This window comes from Saccopteryx leptura, chromosome 1 (genome assembly GCF_036850995.1).
Source record: "Saccopteryx leptura isolate mSacLep1 chromosome 1, mSacLep1_pri_phased_curated, whole genome shotgun sequence".
Classification (NCBI taxonomy): domain Eukaryota; kingdom Metazoa; phylum Chordata; class Mammalia; order Chiroptera; family Emballonuridae; genus Saccopteryx; species Saccopteryx leptura.
In genome coordinates this window covers 311773024-311791799 of record NC_089503.1, presented here as the reverse complement: position 1 = coordinate 311791799, position 18776 = coordinate 311773024, and the positions used below count along the sequence as shown (strand labels likewise).

At 38.8% G+C, this 18776-nt stretch overlaps 1 protein-coding gene across 1 annotated transcript in view; it reads left to right on the top strand.

Annotated features, from left to right (window-relative positions):
* Window positions 1-8762: 8762 nt before the first annotated feature.
* The window catches only part of ENTHD1 (ENTH domain containing 1), a 133503-nt gene continuing 123489 nt past the window's right edge, over window positions 8763-18776 (top strand). The window contains exons 1-2 of the mRNA XM_066358485.1: window positions 8763-9111; window positions 13811-14056. Coding sequence (XP_066214582.1) covers window positions 8763-9111; window positions 13811-14056 — 595 coding nt within the window. The remainder of the gene's footprint in view (window positions 9112-13810; window positions 14057-18776) is intronic.

The following is an 18776-nucleotide window of genomic DNA, read 5'->3' as shown; positions in this document are numbered from 1 at the left end:
GAGGAGGCTACTTTTCCACAGGGTACTGCACTCTAAGGAGCAGGACATAATCCCTCCCCCTACAAGTATGGGGCAGAGTGCAGAACAGAAAAATCTCAAAGAGAAGTTACTTCTGCAGTAAGTAGTAATCAGCAGATGTGTTATAGAGCATATTGGGAGGAATGCAAGGCCATTTTAGTGGTTTATTTTATAACAGCTCTATCATTGAACAAGAGTAAAGGCAGAACCTAAGAATAAAAGCGGTAATGTGGTAATACCAGCATTTCAGTTTTCACCACCATGGACTCTCAGAAAAATATCAGCAAAATTGGGAGGATTTAGGGATATGTAAAATTTTAACTTATCTACAGTGGAGAAATTTTCTTTTAAAACCATACTTGTTTAAAATATTTCAGCTATTTCTTTTGATGGAATCACTGTTAATACCAGAAATTCCTGTGCATAATTACATTTAATCCAATTTTATGGTAATATGTGTACTTCTCATTCAATAATATATATACAGACATTCTCTTTGCATTCATTCAGTAGACAATGTTTGAATATCTACTCTGTGTTAGGCGTGTTCTTAGTGCTAGGAATGTATCAGTGAACAAAACAGAGTCCCTGCTCTCCTGGGTCTTACCGTCTGGCCCAAGAAAAAACAATACGTATGTCAGATGGTTGCACTAACACAGAGAGACATAAAATGGGGCAAGAGTCACAGGGAGTGTGGCTGAGGTGGGGGGTTGTGATTTTACTGGAAGAACAAAGGACATTTGAGCAAAGTCCAAAACAAAGTGAGGGAGCCAACCTAATAGCTCTCTGGACAAACAGCTTATGCAGGTATAAGGACCAGCAGGTGCAAAGCCTTAAGATGGGTGTAAGCCTGATGCAGTCGGTGAGGGGAAGAGGAGTTAGGATGGAGGTTACAGAGAGACAGGGGCCAGAATACGTAGGGCCTTGCTATCTCTGGATTTTACTGAGTGAGATGGGAGTCAATGGAAGATTTTGAACTGGGTTATTACATGATCTGACTTTGGTTTTAACTTTTAAAAAGATCACTCCAGTTGTTATGTTGAGATTAGACTGTCAGGCAGCAAGAACAGGAGTAAGGAAAACAGGACACTACTGTAATAGTCCTGGCAAGAGATGATGGTATCTTAGGACTGGTGGGAAGTGAAGGTTGTGGGAAGTAAGTGAATTCTGATTATACAGAGTGACCATAAAGTCTTGAAATGTAGATATTATTTTTATTGATTATTAGACTGTATCATTAATAAACCATTTATTACCTGCTGACATATTACCAGACTTGATAGCCACCGAAATAAAAAGTGAGCTGTAGTGTAAGAGGCGAAGAGAAGAGTCAGTGATGATTCTAAGGTCAGGGACTGAGAAACTAGAAGCAAGGATGTTTCATTTACTGAGATAGGGAAGCAGGTTTGAAAGATCAGAAATTTAGTTTTGGACATATTAAACTTGAGAAGTCCATAAGAAAAACCAGTGGGGAGGTCAGGAGAGGATAGGGCTGATAATAAAACATTGAGAGTTATTGAGAGAGAAGGGTGTTTAAAGCTATGAGACTGGATAAAACCACCTAAAGAATAAATACAGAGAACAGACCCCTCCAAAGTTGAGAGATCAGAGAAATGAGAAGAAACCAGCCAAAGAGATGAGAAGGAGCAGGGATGCCCTAGAAACCAAAAGAATAAACCTTTGTTTACTTTTATAAAACTCTGACTTCGGGGTGGGGGAAACATGCCAAGTTATTACTGTAAAAATGATGTCTGTATTTGGTGAATGCTACAGTACTGCAACTAAATTATGGTGCCCCCAAATGGAGGAAAGCAGATAAAAAGGAATTCTTACATAATGTCACCGTAAACAGAATTAATTCTATTAGGTAGGTAACACTACATTTTGCAAAGCCTAATGAATTCCCTTTTAAACTCATCCAGTCATTCTAAAAGGAGAAAACTAATGGGTTTAAAAAGAAAAACATAGGATCTCTGACCTAAAAATACAACAGATAAACTTTGTGATTGAGTATATCAATGGAGGTCATCATCAAGGACCAAAAATTAATCCTTAGGGTAGAGGGAAGGGCACAAAATTGGTCACAGCAGATTTGTGTTCAAGTTCTAGTTAAATCACTTGCTAGTTGAATGCTAGTTGAACAATTCTGGGCAATTCATGTAACCTACTTGTTCCTGCAAACTCAGCTCAAGTTCACCTACTCCAGGATGCCTTCCCTAACTTTGTAGATTTAGACAAATCCTCTTTTTACTACCATACCACTCTATACTTGCCTTTGTCATGGCAACTTATTATAATTGCTGATTTATTCTTGTCTCCTCTATGTGACTATTAGACTATAATTTTCTTGTATTCTCAAGGCTTAGCATGATGACTGGCAGATAGCAGATGCTCAGGAATGTAGAATGAATGCATGTTCTCCAAACTTACTACCTTATATGTAAAATGCAGTAATTAATGCCTATTTTTCAGAATTCCTTTGAAATTTACATCAGATATACTTAGAAAAAATTTTTTTTTAGATGAGAGGAAGCGAGATAGTGAGGCAGACTCCCACATGCTCCCCGACTGGGATACTCCCAGCAACCCCATCTAGGGCCAATGCTCAAGTACTGAGCTATCTGTAGTGCCTGAGGCTGACATGCTCAGACCAACTGAACCATCCTCAGCACCTGGGGCCATGCTCAAACCAATTGAGCCACTGGCTGTAGGAGGGGAAGAGGGAAAGAAGGGGAAGTGGGGAGAGAAGCAGATGGTCACTTCTATGTGCCCTGACTGGGAATTGAAGCCAGGATGTCCACACACCAGACTGACACTCTATCCACTGAATCACCAGCCAGGACCAAAAAAAAAAAAAAAAAAAAAAAAAAAAATCTTCACAAACTATAACTCAATAAATAAAATACTTGTATTTTTTTCCCTTGCCTATTTTATAGACTAACACCTTAGCATGGTATTCAGGACCCTGAACAATCTCTTTCAAGGCCACCTTTTCCATTTCCCTCTGGCAACTACTACACTGCTCTACATTACAGTCAGCTAAGCCATATTTCAAACAGACCAACTTTTTTCATATCTCCTATCACTTTATATTATACTTACCTATCTACAGTCAGTATCAAAAAATGTGGGCTGTTATAATAATTATAATTGTTGTAAGAACTAAAAAAGTGTTACTTTCATCTAGTAAGTATTTTCCTATTCTCTTAAGTCTTTTCCTTCCATCTTAGTAAGAATGTTGACATATTCCACTCAACCACCAACATGCTTTAAAACAAAGGTTTGATTGTATTTTCAGTGCCTTACTGGATAAAATCACCCAGAAATATGGACAAGGTCCTTCATGATCTGACTTTCCTCTGCCACTTCATCTCCGTCCGCTGTTCTAATAGCCTTTGCAGCAGACATAGTAGCCACAGTGCTGGCAGTTTTCCCAGGGTAACGTGCCCTCTCAGTTTTCAAGCTTTTACACAGGATGGGTCCTTAGCCTCTAATGGCCTCCTCCATTTTGCTTATTCAGTGAATTCCCTGTCATTCTTTAAGATTCATTCAGATCAGATGGAAATTCTTCTGTGAATTCTGCCCTTAAATAATCCTTGGCAGAATTATGCTTGCTTCTCTCTTATTATGGCATACATATCTTGTCACAGTTTTCTTTGATGGTGCCTGTCATCTCCACTACCATTCGGCTGTAAACTGACTGGACGTGGGTGTTTCATGTCTGTGTCCTGACCGCTTGGTGGGTGCCTGGCACGGAGTGGGTGTTCACTGAAGACCAAAGGACTATTTTAGTAACTACTAGTCAGTGGTACCTGAGGCTCTCATTTGAGGCACTCCATCACTGCCCATCACACACACTGTTCTTTTCATCTCTAGAGATGACTTTTACATTTTTTGTCCTTTGAGGTGGAAATCAGCTGCAGATGGCATTTCTAGTCAGTTAAAATCACACTAACAAACTGTAAAATATATTCTGTGAAAGAAGAATTAGGGCAGCACCACAGTCCAACAGATTGTTAAATGAAGATATTTACCTTCATACTACTCGATATGAAGATGGGGTATTTAAACCCTTCGCACCCCTTTCTTGAGGTACTAGAATGCCTCTGGCACCAGATGACACACGGCCCTCAAGTGAGAAGCCGGAAGTGAGTGAGCGGAAGTGGGGCGGGGCCTGAGTGCTTTGACCCGGCTGGGGGAGGGGTGGATAAGCCTGGGGAGCAGAGGACTAGAAGCTGAGTGGGAAAAGGCCCCAACGCGGGGCACTGGCCTTTCTGAGGTAGACTTTCTTTTGGACGAGGGGTGGTTGTGGAGGTCGGCCTGAAGGGGCCTGCTCACCAACCTCCTGTCCCGTGCCAGTGCTGGTCTGCTGTTCAAGTTCTGGCTAGAGGGGATCGAGGTCCGCACAGCGTGCGTGAGGGGAAGCCCTGGCTGTGGGACGCCATCACAGCACTCCTGCTTTCTAGAAGCTTCTCTCGCGTGGCCTCTCCCTCCAAGTAAATTGCGTGCGCTCAGAGGGCGGTTGCTGGAAGTTGATTCTTTCTCAGCGTCCACTCTTCATGTTCAGAATTCTTTCCCACGCATCTCATTTCTTCTTCCCAACCGTCTTCCCTAGTGGTGATTAGTCCTTTTCGTGCAGATAGGAAATTGAGGCCCAGAGAAGTTGTGAGCCTTAATTAGGAATGGCGGAGCAGATCCTCAAATCCATGCCTTTGGAATCCTAATTAAAGTAATGAGGTGAGATACAGGAATGTGAGCACATTTTGAGCACTAAGGAGTAGACCATTATTCTGGAAGATGTTGACTGTGTCATGAGTCCTTGTTTCTCTGTTTCCTAGAAGGGAGCCTGTCACGTGGTAAACTGCAAAACTAATAGTTGAATTAATTAATGAACACACAGGAGTGGCCCAGACAGGTTGGTTTCTCTGCCTTTTGCAGTATTCTTTCCATCAAAACTTACATCTCCTCATATCATGGTATTATCTACGATCGTTCTCCCGTTGCAATCGTGGTCAGACCTTGTTTCCTCCTCCTGAGGTGAACTCATGTCTACAGGCAGAACCTGTACAAGAGCTGCTTTCTCCTCATCATTGTACTACCCTAAAATCATCTTTCTAGAGATGCTTCTTGGCACTCAGCCTCTTGGATGTGGTTGTTGTTGCCTTATGTCTTTGGAAAAGTCAGTTCAGCTCCTTAATTCCTTATTCTCCATTCTAACACCGCAGAAGTTTTGAAAACCAGTTTTCCTCCCTAACTTATTTGGCGGCAAGACCTGAACTGAAACGAGCCATTTGTTGTAATTTATTCCGTATATTTACAGGTTTTTGTTGCAGTCATGTTAATGTATTTTTGTTTAGAATGGACCCACACCTTACTGTTGGTATCATGTAATACATATAGGATAAGCTTGCCATTTACCCCCCGCCCCTTTTAAAATTGATTTTAGTGAGAGAGTAAGAGAGAGACAGACATTGATCTGTTCCTGTATGTGCCCTGAGTAGGGATTGAACCAGCAACCTCTGTACTTAAGATGGATGTTCTAACCAACTGAGCTATCAAGCCAGGGCAGCTAAGTGCAGCTAAGTAAAAAATAAAATAAAAATAAAAATAAGTGGGTTTAAATTCCCTAACTCATCTGGCCTCAAAGGATTCAGATAAAAAATTGTGTACCAGTAGTTTGTCACTTGATAACTTAAGAGGATTTCCTGTTATGATTCAGGTAAAGTTGGGGGAGGAAACAGCCTTTGGCAAAGCATTGTGGAAGTTAATAAACCTAAAAAGAAAACAGACCTTTTCTACCTCGTTATTTGTTTATTTTGGAATTATTTAAAGGGAAAAGCTCCTTAATGATGTGTTTTTAATGTAGGGGTTGTGTTTTATATTTCTTATATCTACCACAAAGCTGTATAAATAGTAAATATACAAGAAATATTTATTAATTGAGTTGAAAAAATTTGATCAATACTTTAGAATCTTACTTGACAATTACAAGAATTGAATTATATGCAGTGTATTTAAAATATCATGTTTATAATCCAAAGATGTAGAATCAATGCAGGTTTATATTAAAGCAGAATCATTCAATGATTTGGCCATTCACCCAACACCTGTTTCTTGAGTACCTACTATGTGCTAGGTACACATTAGTCAATAGATTGCACTGGTAATTAAGATGATCAAGGTCCCTGCTTTCAAGGACCAGTCTGGTGGTAGAGAAAGCCAAAGAACAAATGACAAATACATATGTACAGATCATGATAAGTCAATAAAGGAAATACACCAGGTGCTAAAAAGAGTTTGATGGGAAGACCTAAGTAGTTAGCAAGGTCAGTGAAGGCCTGTCAGAGGTGACATAAATTGTGATATATCGTAGTTCCCTTCATTTCTGTGTATTATAGGAATTTGGATAGCCAGACCACACAAATTCAGGTGTGAAAATGTACCTTTTTGGGCACTAATTTTGTCTCATTATCATGATGATAATCTCAGGTTTCTGATGGAATGAATAAACTGTACATTTGTATATAGTCAGGTGTCTAAAACTCATAATAACTAAAATATAATGTGCAACTACAAGCCCTGGCTGATTGGCTCAGTGGATAGCATTGGCCTGGAGTGTGGACATCCTGGGTTCAATCTCTGGTTAGGGCACACATGAGAAGTGACCATCTGCTTCTCTTTCCCTCCCTCTTCCCCTCTCACAACCAGTGGCTCAGTTAGATTGAGCATAGGCCCCAGGCACTAAGGATAGCTAAGTTGACTTGAACATTGGCCCAGACTGGGGTTGCCAGGTGGATTCTGAGCAGGGCGCATGCAGGAGTCCGTTTCCCCTTCTTACACTTAAAAAAATTTTTGCGACTATAATTAATTGAACTTCTTGTTAGTGTGAAAACATATCAATAGTAGAATCATGTCTTACATATTTTATATTCATGTCACAAAGTACCATGTGTTAGTAAATGACACTAGTTACGCTGATTTTTTTCTTTTTGGTTTTTCTAATGGTTGGAAATGTATTTAATTTTGGTATGATGTCAGCAACATCCATTTTAAATTACTCTATTGAATTGAAGGCTATTATTTAGTTTTCTGGAGCAGAAAATTCATTTAAGAAAACATTTTAAATTTAAAAATGCAGGTTGGAGAAAATAGGAAAACCTAAAAATTAGAGTTTTGTTCCCCTAAAATATAGATAATAACTATCCAAAAAAGAAAAAAAATGAATTTTAGTGACTGTTGTTCAATTACAGCAGGTTATGATTCTAACAGGGTGTTTTTTCTTTTTTAATAGACTTGTGAAGAAACAGATCAATATTTGTTGCTCTAACCCAATGTCACAGTGCATCTCTGCATTAAGTGAGCTTGATAGAGGGAAAAAAAAGATCACAGAAAAAGAAAAGCCTCATGATTGAAAATTTTAATAGCTTATTGAATCACACTATAAATCAGGTTTTTGCTGCAGTAGTGAGTCAGATAAAAATGCCTGTATTTGATATGCAAGCAAGAGAAATCAGAAAAATTTAAAAACATGCAACTTCTTTTTTTCCTCCTAGGGTTGATGATAGTCACTTTCTGAGGAATCTTTTTTTTTCTTTTTTAATCTTTCCATTGATTTTGAAAGAGAGAGAGAAGCATTGACTTGTTCCACTTAGCCATTGCACTTAGTTGTGCATTCATTGATTGCTTTTTGTTCCCTGACTGGAGATCGAACCCATGACCTTGGTGCAGTGGACAGCACTCTATCCACTGAGCCACTTGGCCAGGGCTTGAGAAATCTTAATTAAATGGATACGTTTCTCTATGTTACTTATTTGAGGATATGTTGTACTTTTACAAAAAAATAACCATTTCTTCTTATTTTTTATTTATTTTGAGAGAAAGACAGACAGATGGACAGACTGACAGGCAGGAAGGGAGAGAGATGAGAAGCATCAACTTGTAGTTGTGTCACTTTTAGGTGTTCATTGATTGCTTCTCATACATGCCTCAATTGGGGGGCTCCAGCAGAGCCAATGATCTCTTGCTCAATCCAGCCACCTTAGGTTCAAGACAGTGATCTGTGGGCTCAAGCCAGCAACCATGGGGTCACATCTATGATCCCACATTCAAGCCAGTGACCCACTGCTCAAGCCTGTGAGCCTGTGCTCAAGCCGGCGACCTTAGAGGTTCGAACCTGGTTCCTCAGCATCCCAGGTCGATGCTCTATCCACTGTGCCACCACCTGGTCAGGCTTATGTCAACAGATTTTAAGCGTGAGATATCAGACCCAAGTTCTGCTTTCTTACACTGTTATTCACTGTCTAAGAAATGCTTTATAATTTTATTTTCAGCCAAAAATGAGTGATATTTTCTGTAGGAAGCTTTAGGACTAGAAACCACATATTTCTTATATTTCTCTAAAATAAATAGGCCAATTTGTTCTGAGAGATTTTCTCATAATGATTCCAGGAACATTTATATGGTATCCTCAGTTCTGGCTGATGTGAGAGGCTGATTTAGAAACTAAAACTAGATTTTTCAGGCTGAGTTTGTGTTCTATAGACATTTAAAAAATAACCAAATTATGTTTTTTTGTGTGCTTTCCTTTTCAGGGAATTGATGGCTTGTCAAGATGATGATTAATCATTTGTATTTGAGAGCAGCAGAAGCAAGGACCAATTACCTATCAAGGATTTTATAAATCAGTTACATAAATTCCTATTCCATTGCTCTCATCTCATCTCACCTTCAAACTTGTCTTACCTATGGCATTCAGGAGGCAAGTGAAAAACTTCGTGAAAAATTACTCAGATGCTGAAATAAAAGTTAGGGAAGCAACTTCTAATGATCCTTGGGGTCCTTCTAGTTCTCTGATGTTAGCTATCAGTGACCTGACTTTTAACACAATTTCTCTCTCAGAGATTATGAATATGCTATGGCAGAGACTAAATGACCATGGGAAGAACTGGCGTCATGTGTATAAATCCCTTATGCTAATGGATTATCTTATCAAGAATGGATCAAAGAAAGTTATTCAGTTTTGCAGAGAAGGGTTATGTAAACTTCAAATGCTAGAATATTTTGAACACATAGATGAAGCTGGAAAAGACCAAGGTAACAAATAAGTTTATATAGTGTACTGATAAATATTAGGAATTTGGGAGGGAATTACTTTAAATTGGGAGCTGGGGAAAAGTTGTTCTTAAACATATTAGCTACTTTTCTTTTGGGACAGTTGCGATTTCCAGTTTAATTTTTTGTGTTGACTCTTGAGACCCTTAGCAACACTTTTTTTTTTCAAAAGGATGTGTAAAACTAACAGGTTCATGATAAAATGATTCATAGAAAATGAATAAAGTGAATAAAACAGGAGACATCGCAGATTGTTATAATTCACTATAATTCATAATTATAATTAGATTAGAATTTAGTCATAAATGTAAAGAAGTGTTTCCAAAGAGTATGGACTAGCTAGATTCTAGTACTTTTATGAATACAAAAGTTTAGGTCATATTATAATTTTATTGAGGGTGGAGGAAGTGAAGTAGGGAAAGGTATATAGAATACTGAGCTGAGATGATTCAGTAGTGTCTGATTTTCTACAATGGTAAAAGAACACTTCTTCCCATCCAATGTAAAATGGTCATTTGTATTTAAAATGAATAGTCTTATGAATCATGAGAAAAGGATAAAATTCAGTGCAGTGTCTGTGTTAAGCGTACATTTTAAAAAAGATTTTATTTATTGATTTTTAGAGAGGAGAGAGAGAGAGAAAGGCAGAGGTGAGGGAGGAGTAGGAAGCATCAACTCACAGCTCCTTCTTGCATGTGACTTGACTAGGCAAGCACAGCATCCCGAACAAGCGACCTCAGCACTCCAGGTTGATGCCTTATCCACTGCACTACCACTGGTCAGGCTAAGCATACATTATTAAAATAGACTATTTTTGCCTGACCAGGTAGTTGTGCAGTGGATAGAGCATCAGGCTGGGATGCAAAGGACCCAGGTTTGAAACCCCGAGGTTGTTGGCTTGAATGTGGGCTCATACACTTGAGCATAGGGTCGCTGGCTTGAGCATGGGGTCATTTCTATGACCCCATGGTCCCTGGCTTAAGCCCAAAGGTCGCTGGCTTGAAGCCCAAGGTCAGTGACTTGAGCCCAAGGTCGCTGGCTTGAGCAAGGGGTCACTTGCTCTGCTGCAGTCCCCCTGGTCAAGGCGCATATGAGAAAGCAGTCAATGAACAACTAAGGTGCCACAACGAAGAATTGATGCTTCTTATCTCTCTCCCTTACTGTCTGTCTATCCCTATCTGTCCCTCTTTCTGTCTCTGTCAAAAAAAACCAGGCGATTTTTAGAGCAGTTTTAAGTTTACAGGAAAATTACTCAGAAAGTATAGAGTTCTTGTGTATCTTTTCCTTCCCTCAAAATGGTTTCTCCTGTTAAAATCTTGCATTAGTGTACATTTGTTAGAATTAATGATCGATACGTTATTATTAACTAAAGTCCTTGGTTTACATCAAGGTTCACTCTCTTCTACAGTTCTATGGGTTTTGAAAATGCATAATATTAATGTTATATATCTACCATTCCGTTATCATACAGAATAGTTTCACCACCTTGAAAGTGCCCTGTACTCCACCTGTTCATCCTCACCATCTCCCCAACCCTCGACAACCATTGATCTTTTTACTATCGCCATAGTCTTTGCCTTTTCCAGAATGTCATATAGTTTGAATCATATATACCTTTTTCAGACTGGTTTATTTCACTTAGCAATATGAATTTAAGATTCTTCCATGTCTTTTTATAGTTTGAGAGACCTCATTTTTTTTCTTTTCAAAAAACAGCTTTATTCAAATATGTAATATACAGTAGCGTATAATTCACCCATTTAAAGTGTACAATGCTATGGCTTTGGCATATTGTTGCTTTTTAAAACTTAAAATAAGCCTTGCCTGGTTGGCTCAGTGGATAGAGCATTGGCCTAGTGCTCAGATGTCCTGGGTTCAATCCCTAGTCAGTGCACAAAGGAGAAATGACCATCTGCTTCTCTTCTCTTCCCTCTCCCTCTTCTCTCTCTCTTCTCCTCTTGCAGTCAAGTAGCTCAATTGGTTCGAGCGTCAGCCCTGGGCACTGAGGATAGCTTGGTTGATTCAAGCATCAGCCCAGGTGGGAGTTGCCGGGTGGATTCTGGTCAGAGCACATGCAGGAGTCTATTTCCCCTTCTCTCACTTAAAAACAAACTTAAACTATATATAACATAAAATTTATCATTTTAAATGTACAATTCAGAGACATAAATTACATTCACAGTGTTGCATAACTATCTTCACAATTTCCAAAACCTTTTCATCACCCCAAAAGAAACTCTGTAACCATTAAGCTTAACTGCCCTGCTACCTCTAATCTTTCTGTTTATAAATTTGCCTATTCTAGGTATATCTCAAATAAGTGTAATCATACAGTATTTTTCCTTTTATGTCTGGCTTATTTCCCTTATCATAATGACCACGTTGTAAGGTGTATTAGAATTTCATCCACTTTTTATAGCTGAATAATATTTCATTGTATGTACCTACCACAATTTGTTTATTCATTTATTGGTGGATTCTTAGGTTGTTTCTACCTTTTGGCTCTTGTGAATACTACAATAAATATTAACATACAAGTATTGGTTTGAGTCACTGCCTTCAATTCTTTTGAGTCTATATTTAGGAAAGGGATTACTGGATCATATGATAATTCAATGTTTAGCTTTTTGAGGAACTGCTAAACTGTTTTTCTTTTACATACCCACCAGCAATGTAAGATGGTTCTTATTTCTCCATATTCTTGCCAACACTTGTTATTGTTCATCTTTTTTCTTTTCTTTTTTTTTTATCATAGTCATCCTACTTAGTGGATGTGAAGTAGTATCTTATTGTTGAGCATCTTTTCATGTCCATGTTGGCCATTTATATCTTTGGAGAAATGTCTATTTAAATCCTTTGTTCATTTTTAACTGGGTTTTTTTTGTTTTGTTTTGTTTTGTTTTTTTTCTGAAGCTGGAAACAGGGAGAGACAGTCAGACAGACTCCCGCATGCGCCCGACCGGGATCCACCCGGCACGCCCACCATGGGGTGGCGCTCTGCCCACCAGGGGGCGATGCTCTGCCCATCCTGGGCGTCGCCATGTTGTGACCAGAGCCACTCTAGCGCCTGAGGCAGAGGCCACAGAGCCATCCCCAGCGCCCGGGCCATCTTTGCTCCAATGGAGCCTTGGCTGCGGGAGGGGAAGAGAGAGACAGAGAGGAAAGCGCGGCGGAGGGGTGGAGAAGCAAATGGGCGCTTCTCCTGTGTGCCCTGGCCAGGAATCTTAACTGGGTTTTTTTATTGTTGATTTTTAAGAGTTCTTTATATATTCTAGATTCAAGACCCCTATCAGATAGATGATTTGCAAATATCTTCTCCCATTATATAGGTTGTCTTTATTTTCTTGGGGAAATTTTGATGAACTCTATCCATTTTCCCTTTGGTTGCTTGTGCTTTAAGTATCATATGTAAGAAATCATTGCCTAATGTAAGGTCATGAAGACATACAATACTGCTTACAAAAATTAGAGGATATTTCAAAATGAATATGAAGCAATAAAGAAAAAGCATTTGATTTTTTTTATGAAACAACATCAGAAAAGCAAATGACAAGTCAAAGAAAGTTGTGTGATTATGCAAATGAGATGCAAAACCAATTTTTATTTCATTGGTGAAAATGCACTATCCAAAAGGCTGAAAGTACTGGAGTATCTGCATGTTCCCTGATCCCCTAATTTTTGTGAGCAGAATATGTTTTAAGAATTTTATCATTTTAGCTCCTCCATTTAGATCTTGAATCCATTTTGAGTTAATTTTTGTAATGCTGTGAGTTAGAGGTCCAATCTAGTCTTTTGCATGTGGATATCCAGTTGTCCCACTTCTATTTGTTGAAAAGATTACCTTTTCTTTATTGAATTATATAAGTACCCTTAGGAAAATCAATTGACCATAGATGTATGGGTTTATTTCTGTACTCTCTCTCTTTTTTTTTTTTTTAGCAACAGAGACAGGGAGACATAGATAGGGACAGATAGATAGGAAGGGAGATGAGAAGCATCAATTCTTTGTTGTGGTACCCTAGTTGTTTATCAATTGCTTTCTCATGTGTGCCTTGATGGGGGGGCTACAGAAGAACGAGTGACCCCTTGCTCAAGCCAGTGACCCTGGGCTTCAAGCCAGTGACCTTTGGCCTCAAGGCAGCAACCATCGGGTCATGTCTATGATCCTATGCTCAAGCTGGCTACTTCATGCTCAAGCTGGTGAGCCCGTGCTCAAGCCAACGACCTGGGGGTTTTGAACCTGAGTCCTCTATGCCCCAGTCCAATGCTCTACCCACTGCACCACTGCCTGGTGAGGCTATTTCTGTACTCTCAATTCTGTTCTGCTTATCTATATGTCTATTCTTATGCCAGCACCACATTGTTTTGAATACTGAACTTTTCAGTAAGTTTTGAAATAAAAATTTCTTCCTTCTTCTCTCAAAAAAATTTTTAAGTATATTTAAAGTGAAAAATATAATGCCAATGCATGATATAATTTCATCATATATTATTTACTTCTTGAAGTATAAAAAAAGGACTATATTTGTTAATAATTCTATTGAAACTTAGGTTTCCCCTCTATATTTGCCACAGGTTCTTTTACTTTGCTCATACATTCATGTTTTCTAATTTTCTTTTGAATAAAAGTTTTTGTAGCCTTAATTAATATTTTTCTAAGCAAATTCAATGTATATTTTAGGTCATTATATCCAGCAAAAGTCTAAGCAAGTTGTAACACTGCTGATCAATGAAGAATTGCTGCATAGAGAGAGGGAAGTAGCCTCTCGGACTAGACGGCGGCGTAGCTCCTATTCTGTGACATATTCTAAAAGCGTATCTGGTACAGGTAACTCACCAACAGCTTGGGCTTCTGCCCCCACACCAGAAGTTCCTGCTTCGGAGAAGAAGTGTAAGCTTCTTAAGGTTGCAAGGCTGTGTAAAAAAAGTGCGTATAATGGCCTAAAATACAACAAGTATTTAACAATAACTAAAAAATAGAAAACATAACTTTTAGTACTAATATGTTATTATTATACTAGTTCTAATATTACTATATTAGACATCATACTAGAAAGAACAAAGATGAAGAGTAATTATTCAGTAGAAAATTTGATGGCTATTTTCTGAATACAGTTAGCTGGGATTCAAATAAAAATGATTTTGAGCTTAAAAGGTATTAAATAAGTAGCTCCCCTAGTTTGCATTCTGATTGATTTTTAAGATTTTAATCATAACTGGAATGTGAAAGAGAACTGTTTTCTGAGAGTAGGATCTGGGTGTGTATGCATTTGCACCATTTAATCCTACAAATCAAGAAATTGACATTTTTAAAAATGTGCCTCAGAATTCTAAAATTGCTCTAAAACTCTTCTAGGACAATGCCTTCTGTTACATAACCCTTTCCTTTGTCTAAAAGGTTAATTCTGGACTACTGAACTTTTTTAAAAAAGAGATTTATTTGTAATATTATAGTAGAAATGAGCTGGAAAATGAAACCTTTTCTACCAAATTTGCTAAAATATAAAGGGCTGTCATTTTGCCCAAATTTCTCCAGCATAAACCCTGTTTGGCTAAACTGTGTATAAGGAATGAACAGGTTGAGGAAGCAGAAACAATAAAATGTGACTTAGGTAACTGTCCCTTGTAAGGAACTAAACTTTGTGCTATTAGTGAGGGGCATAATAGGAGTAATATATACTCAGAAGTATTTTCAGAGGCTTGTCTCTAGCTTTATGTAAATCCTTTATTAATATCCTGAAGAGATTTGATTAGTCAATAAGAAAAGATACTCCAAATGTCAGTTAAGTATGCAAATTAAAAAATGTTAATGGTAATACCAACACAAGCAAATTCTATAAATTATTAAAATATTTGTCTTACTCAAAGAGTTCTCAAATGTTCACTTAATCCATACTTGTGTGGACAGGGGAGATGGAAGTACAGTAAAGAGGTGGCCATTGTAATTATGATAGTAAATACCCCCCAAATGCTTCTCGAAGGTAATGGAACTTCTTTCTTTAGAGTACCCATTCCTTTGAAATAAATCTCCAAAAGAGACATATACCCATTCTGAAATTTTCTCAAGGAAATCTTGAATTCAAACTAACACTAAAAAAGAGTAACAGAAAAATAACCAATTATGGGTCATCTGGAGTTTCTTCAACCCTTTTGCTATTGTTGCCTTTCTTACTTTTTCTTTTATTTCTTCTCTTCTTTTTTCTTTCATTATAAACATAGTTATTGAACTTATTATTTGAAATTTGGATATCTAGCAGAAATTTGGATCTATAGCACTGAATAAAATCCCTTTCATCATAGAGCAAATAGTCTAGTGACTGAACAGATATTAAAGACACATAAATGGCACTGGTCAGTTGGCTCAGTGGTAGAGCATCAGCCCGGCATGCAGAAGTCCCGGGTTTGAGTCCTGGTCAGGGCACACAGGAGAAGCAACCATCTGCTTCTCCACCCCCCCTTTTCTCTCTCTCTCTTTCTCTCTCTCTCTCTCTCTTCCCCTCCTGAAGCCATGGCTTGAATAGTTCAAGCAAGTTGGCCCTGGGTGTTGAGGATGGCTCCATGGCCTCACCTCAGACACTAAAGTAGCTTGGTTGCTGAGCAACAGAGCAGCAGCCCCAGGTAGGCAGAGCATCACCAGGTAGGGGGCTTGCCAGGTGGATCCCGGTCAGGGCACATGTGGGAGTCTGTCTCTCTCCTCCCTGCCTCTTACTTAATAAAAATAAAATAAAATAAAGACACATAAAAATAGATATAAAATTATTATATCAGATAGTGATGTAATGATTTTTTTTCCAAGTGAGAGGAGGGGATATAGAGAGACTCCCCCATGTACCCTGACCGGGATCATCCAGTAACCCCCCCATCAGGGGCCACTGATCTGTCCATCTGGGGTCATGCTTGCAACTGAGCTATTTTTAGTACCTGAGGTGGAGGCTCCATGGAGCCATCCTCAGTGCCCCAGGCTGATGCTGTCGAACCAGTCAAGCCATGGCTGCAGGAGGGGAAGAGAGAGAAAAAGAGAAGGAGGAAGGGGAAAAGGGAGAAGCAGATGGTTGCTTTTCCTGTGTACCCTGACCAGGAATAGAACTTAGGACATCCACACACTGGGCCAGTGCTCTACCACTGAGCCAACCAACCAGGGCCAATTCTTTTTTTTTTTTTTTTTTTTTAAAGGAAAGCAGTGTCAGGGGACATCAAGGGACAGGAATGGCTTTATTTTAGGTCAGGTAGTAATGGAAGGTTTTTTGGAGGAGGTAAATATTTAAATGGAGACCTGAATGATGTGAGGGAGTAATCCATGTAACAGCTGGGGTGTTCTAGACAAAGAGAACAGTAGGTGCAAATACTCTGGAACTGGAGCAAGCTTGGTATCTGTAACTATAAGCTTAGGAAATGAGGCCCTGAACTAGCTCATTTGTGAGCCATTTTATGATTCATAAAAGGAAATCTAGTTTATTGTTTTATAGTCACTGCTTTTCTTTTAACACAAAATAATATTCCCAGCTTTATGACACATCTTATTCACTAGACTGAGCTCTTGAATTACTTATGACTCAAAAAGTCCATGTACCTTAAAATGAAGAAGGTTTGCTACAATTTTTTCATACCAAAAACATGTAATTAGTACCTACTTACTATATGCTAGATACTCTTCTAAGCCTGGTAAGCAAATTGTGTATATTTCTGCTCTCATGGAGGTTATATCTAGTGATGGGCTGTCCATCTGTTTTAGGAAAAAATATGTAAAAAAAAAGTTTTGGTGAATGATGGAATCATTGAAATGAATCTGTAGTAAAGTACTACTTAAATAATGAATGTTTGGGTGTTAAAGCTATAGTAAATTTGTTAAAAAATCAGTTACAATTTTAAAATAAAATTTTATTTAATTTATCTGTCACTGTATATATGCATTCATATATGGATATGTATGTTTATTCAAAGAAGAGTAATTAAGTAAGCTTAGCAATATTAACCATTTTCATGAAGGATTCCATGTTTGAATCTGAAGCTGTACTTGAAAGGAAGGAAGAAAACTGACAATTTGGTTGGGGTGGAGGGAAGATAGGAAAATAAATTGGAGCAGCATTCTTAGTGGGACAAGAGAAGTAGCAAATGAAAACTTAGAGATGGGTGGATCAGTTAGAACTAGGTACACCCACAAGTGACAGTAGTAGAGGCTACAAAAATGGTAGCAGCTTAAACATAATAGGAATTTATTTCTCTCCTCTAAAAGTAATCCAGAACTAGGTAGGCTAGGATTGATATGGCTCTCCATGATGTCAGCAACCTAGGGTTCTTTCTGTCTTATTGCCCCACCAAACCAGCATGTAAGTTCAAGTTCATGATACAGATAAGCTGCTTGAGCTCTAGCTATCACATCTGCATCCTAGCCAGTAGGAAAGAGAAGAAGTTGAAATATGGATGCCCCTTTTTAAAAGAACACTTACTGAAGTTGCTCATGATATTTTGGCTTACATATTATTGTTTAGCACTTAGTCTCATAGACATTCCTAGCTGCAAGAGAGGCCAACAAATATAATCTTTATACTGGACAGCTATGTACCCAAATGAAGTTAGAGAATCTATTAAGGAAGAAGGAGAGAATGAATAAATAAATACAAGAAACAGCAAATAGTCCCTACCATAGTTAAAAAGAATACAAACAAGGCCCTGGCCGGTTGGCTCAGCGGTAGAGCGTCGGCCTAGCGTGCGGAGGACCGGGGTTCGATTCCCGGCCAGGGCACATAGGAGAAGCGCCCATTTGCTTCTCCACCCCTCCGCCGCGCTTTCCTCTCTGTCTCTCTCTTCCCCTCCCGCAGCCAAGGCTCCATTGGAGCAAAGATGGCCCGGGCGCTGGGCATGGCTCTGTGGCCTCTGCCTCAGGCGCTAGAGTGGCTCTGGTCGCAATATGGCGACGCCCAGGATGGGCAGAGCATCGCCCCCTGGGGGGCAGAGCACCGCCCCTGGTGGGCGTGCCGGGTGGATCCCGGTCGGGCGCATGCGGGAGTCTGTCTGACTGTCTATCCCCGTTTCCAGCTTCAGAAAAATGAAAAAAAAAAAAAAAAAAAAAAAAAAAGAATACAAACAAGAAATGAATTAATCTTGGTAATACATGGTTGTCAGATTACATAGAATTGAGAATCTAAATTTAAATATGTAGGAAAATGTGAACAGATAGTTGAGAGAACTCAGCACAGTTCATTTAGGACATAATGAACAGTATTTGAAAATTTCAATTTGATGTAACTGGCAACTAAGAACCATTGTAGGCCTTGAAGAACAGAAGGGATGTTTAGCTTAGTCAAAGAACTTAGCTTTCTTATTACTGAAAACAGCTGTTGGTGGAAGATAACTCTTATTGCTTTGTGTAGAAATGAAGGAGAAACGAATTGGTGAGAAGCTTATAAGAGACAGTAGTTTCAGTCCAAGCACCCAAGACCTGCTTTAGGGTTATTGAAAGGAGAGAAAGGCAATGTTTCAAGATAGAATATATAGAGGAAATGGGGTAAGTAGACTTTGTATTGGAGAAGAAGAAGAGAAGTTGAAAATGACTCTAACATTTGAGTTAGAGAAAATGGAGGCAAGTGATGTTATCATACAGGTAAATTTCCATTAGAAGGAATTTAAAAACATCTCTAAATTATTTA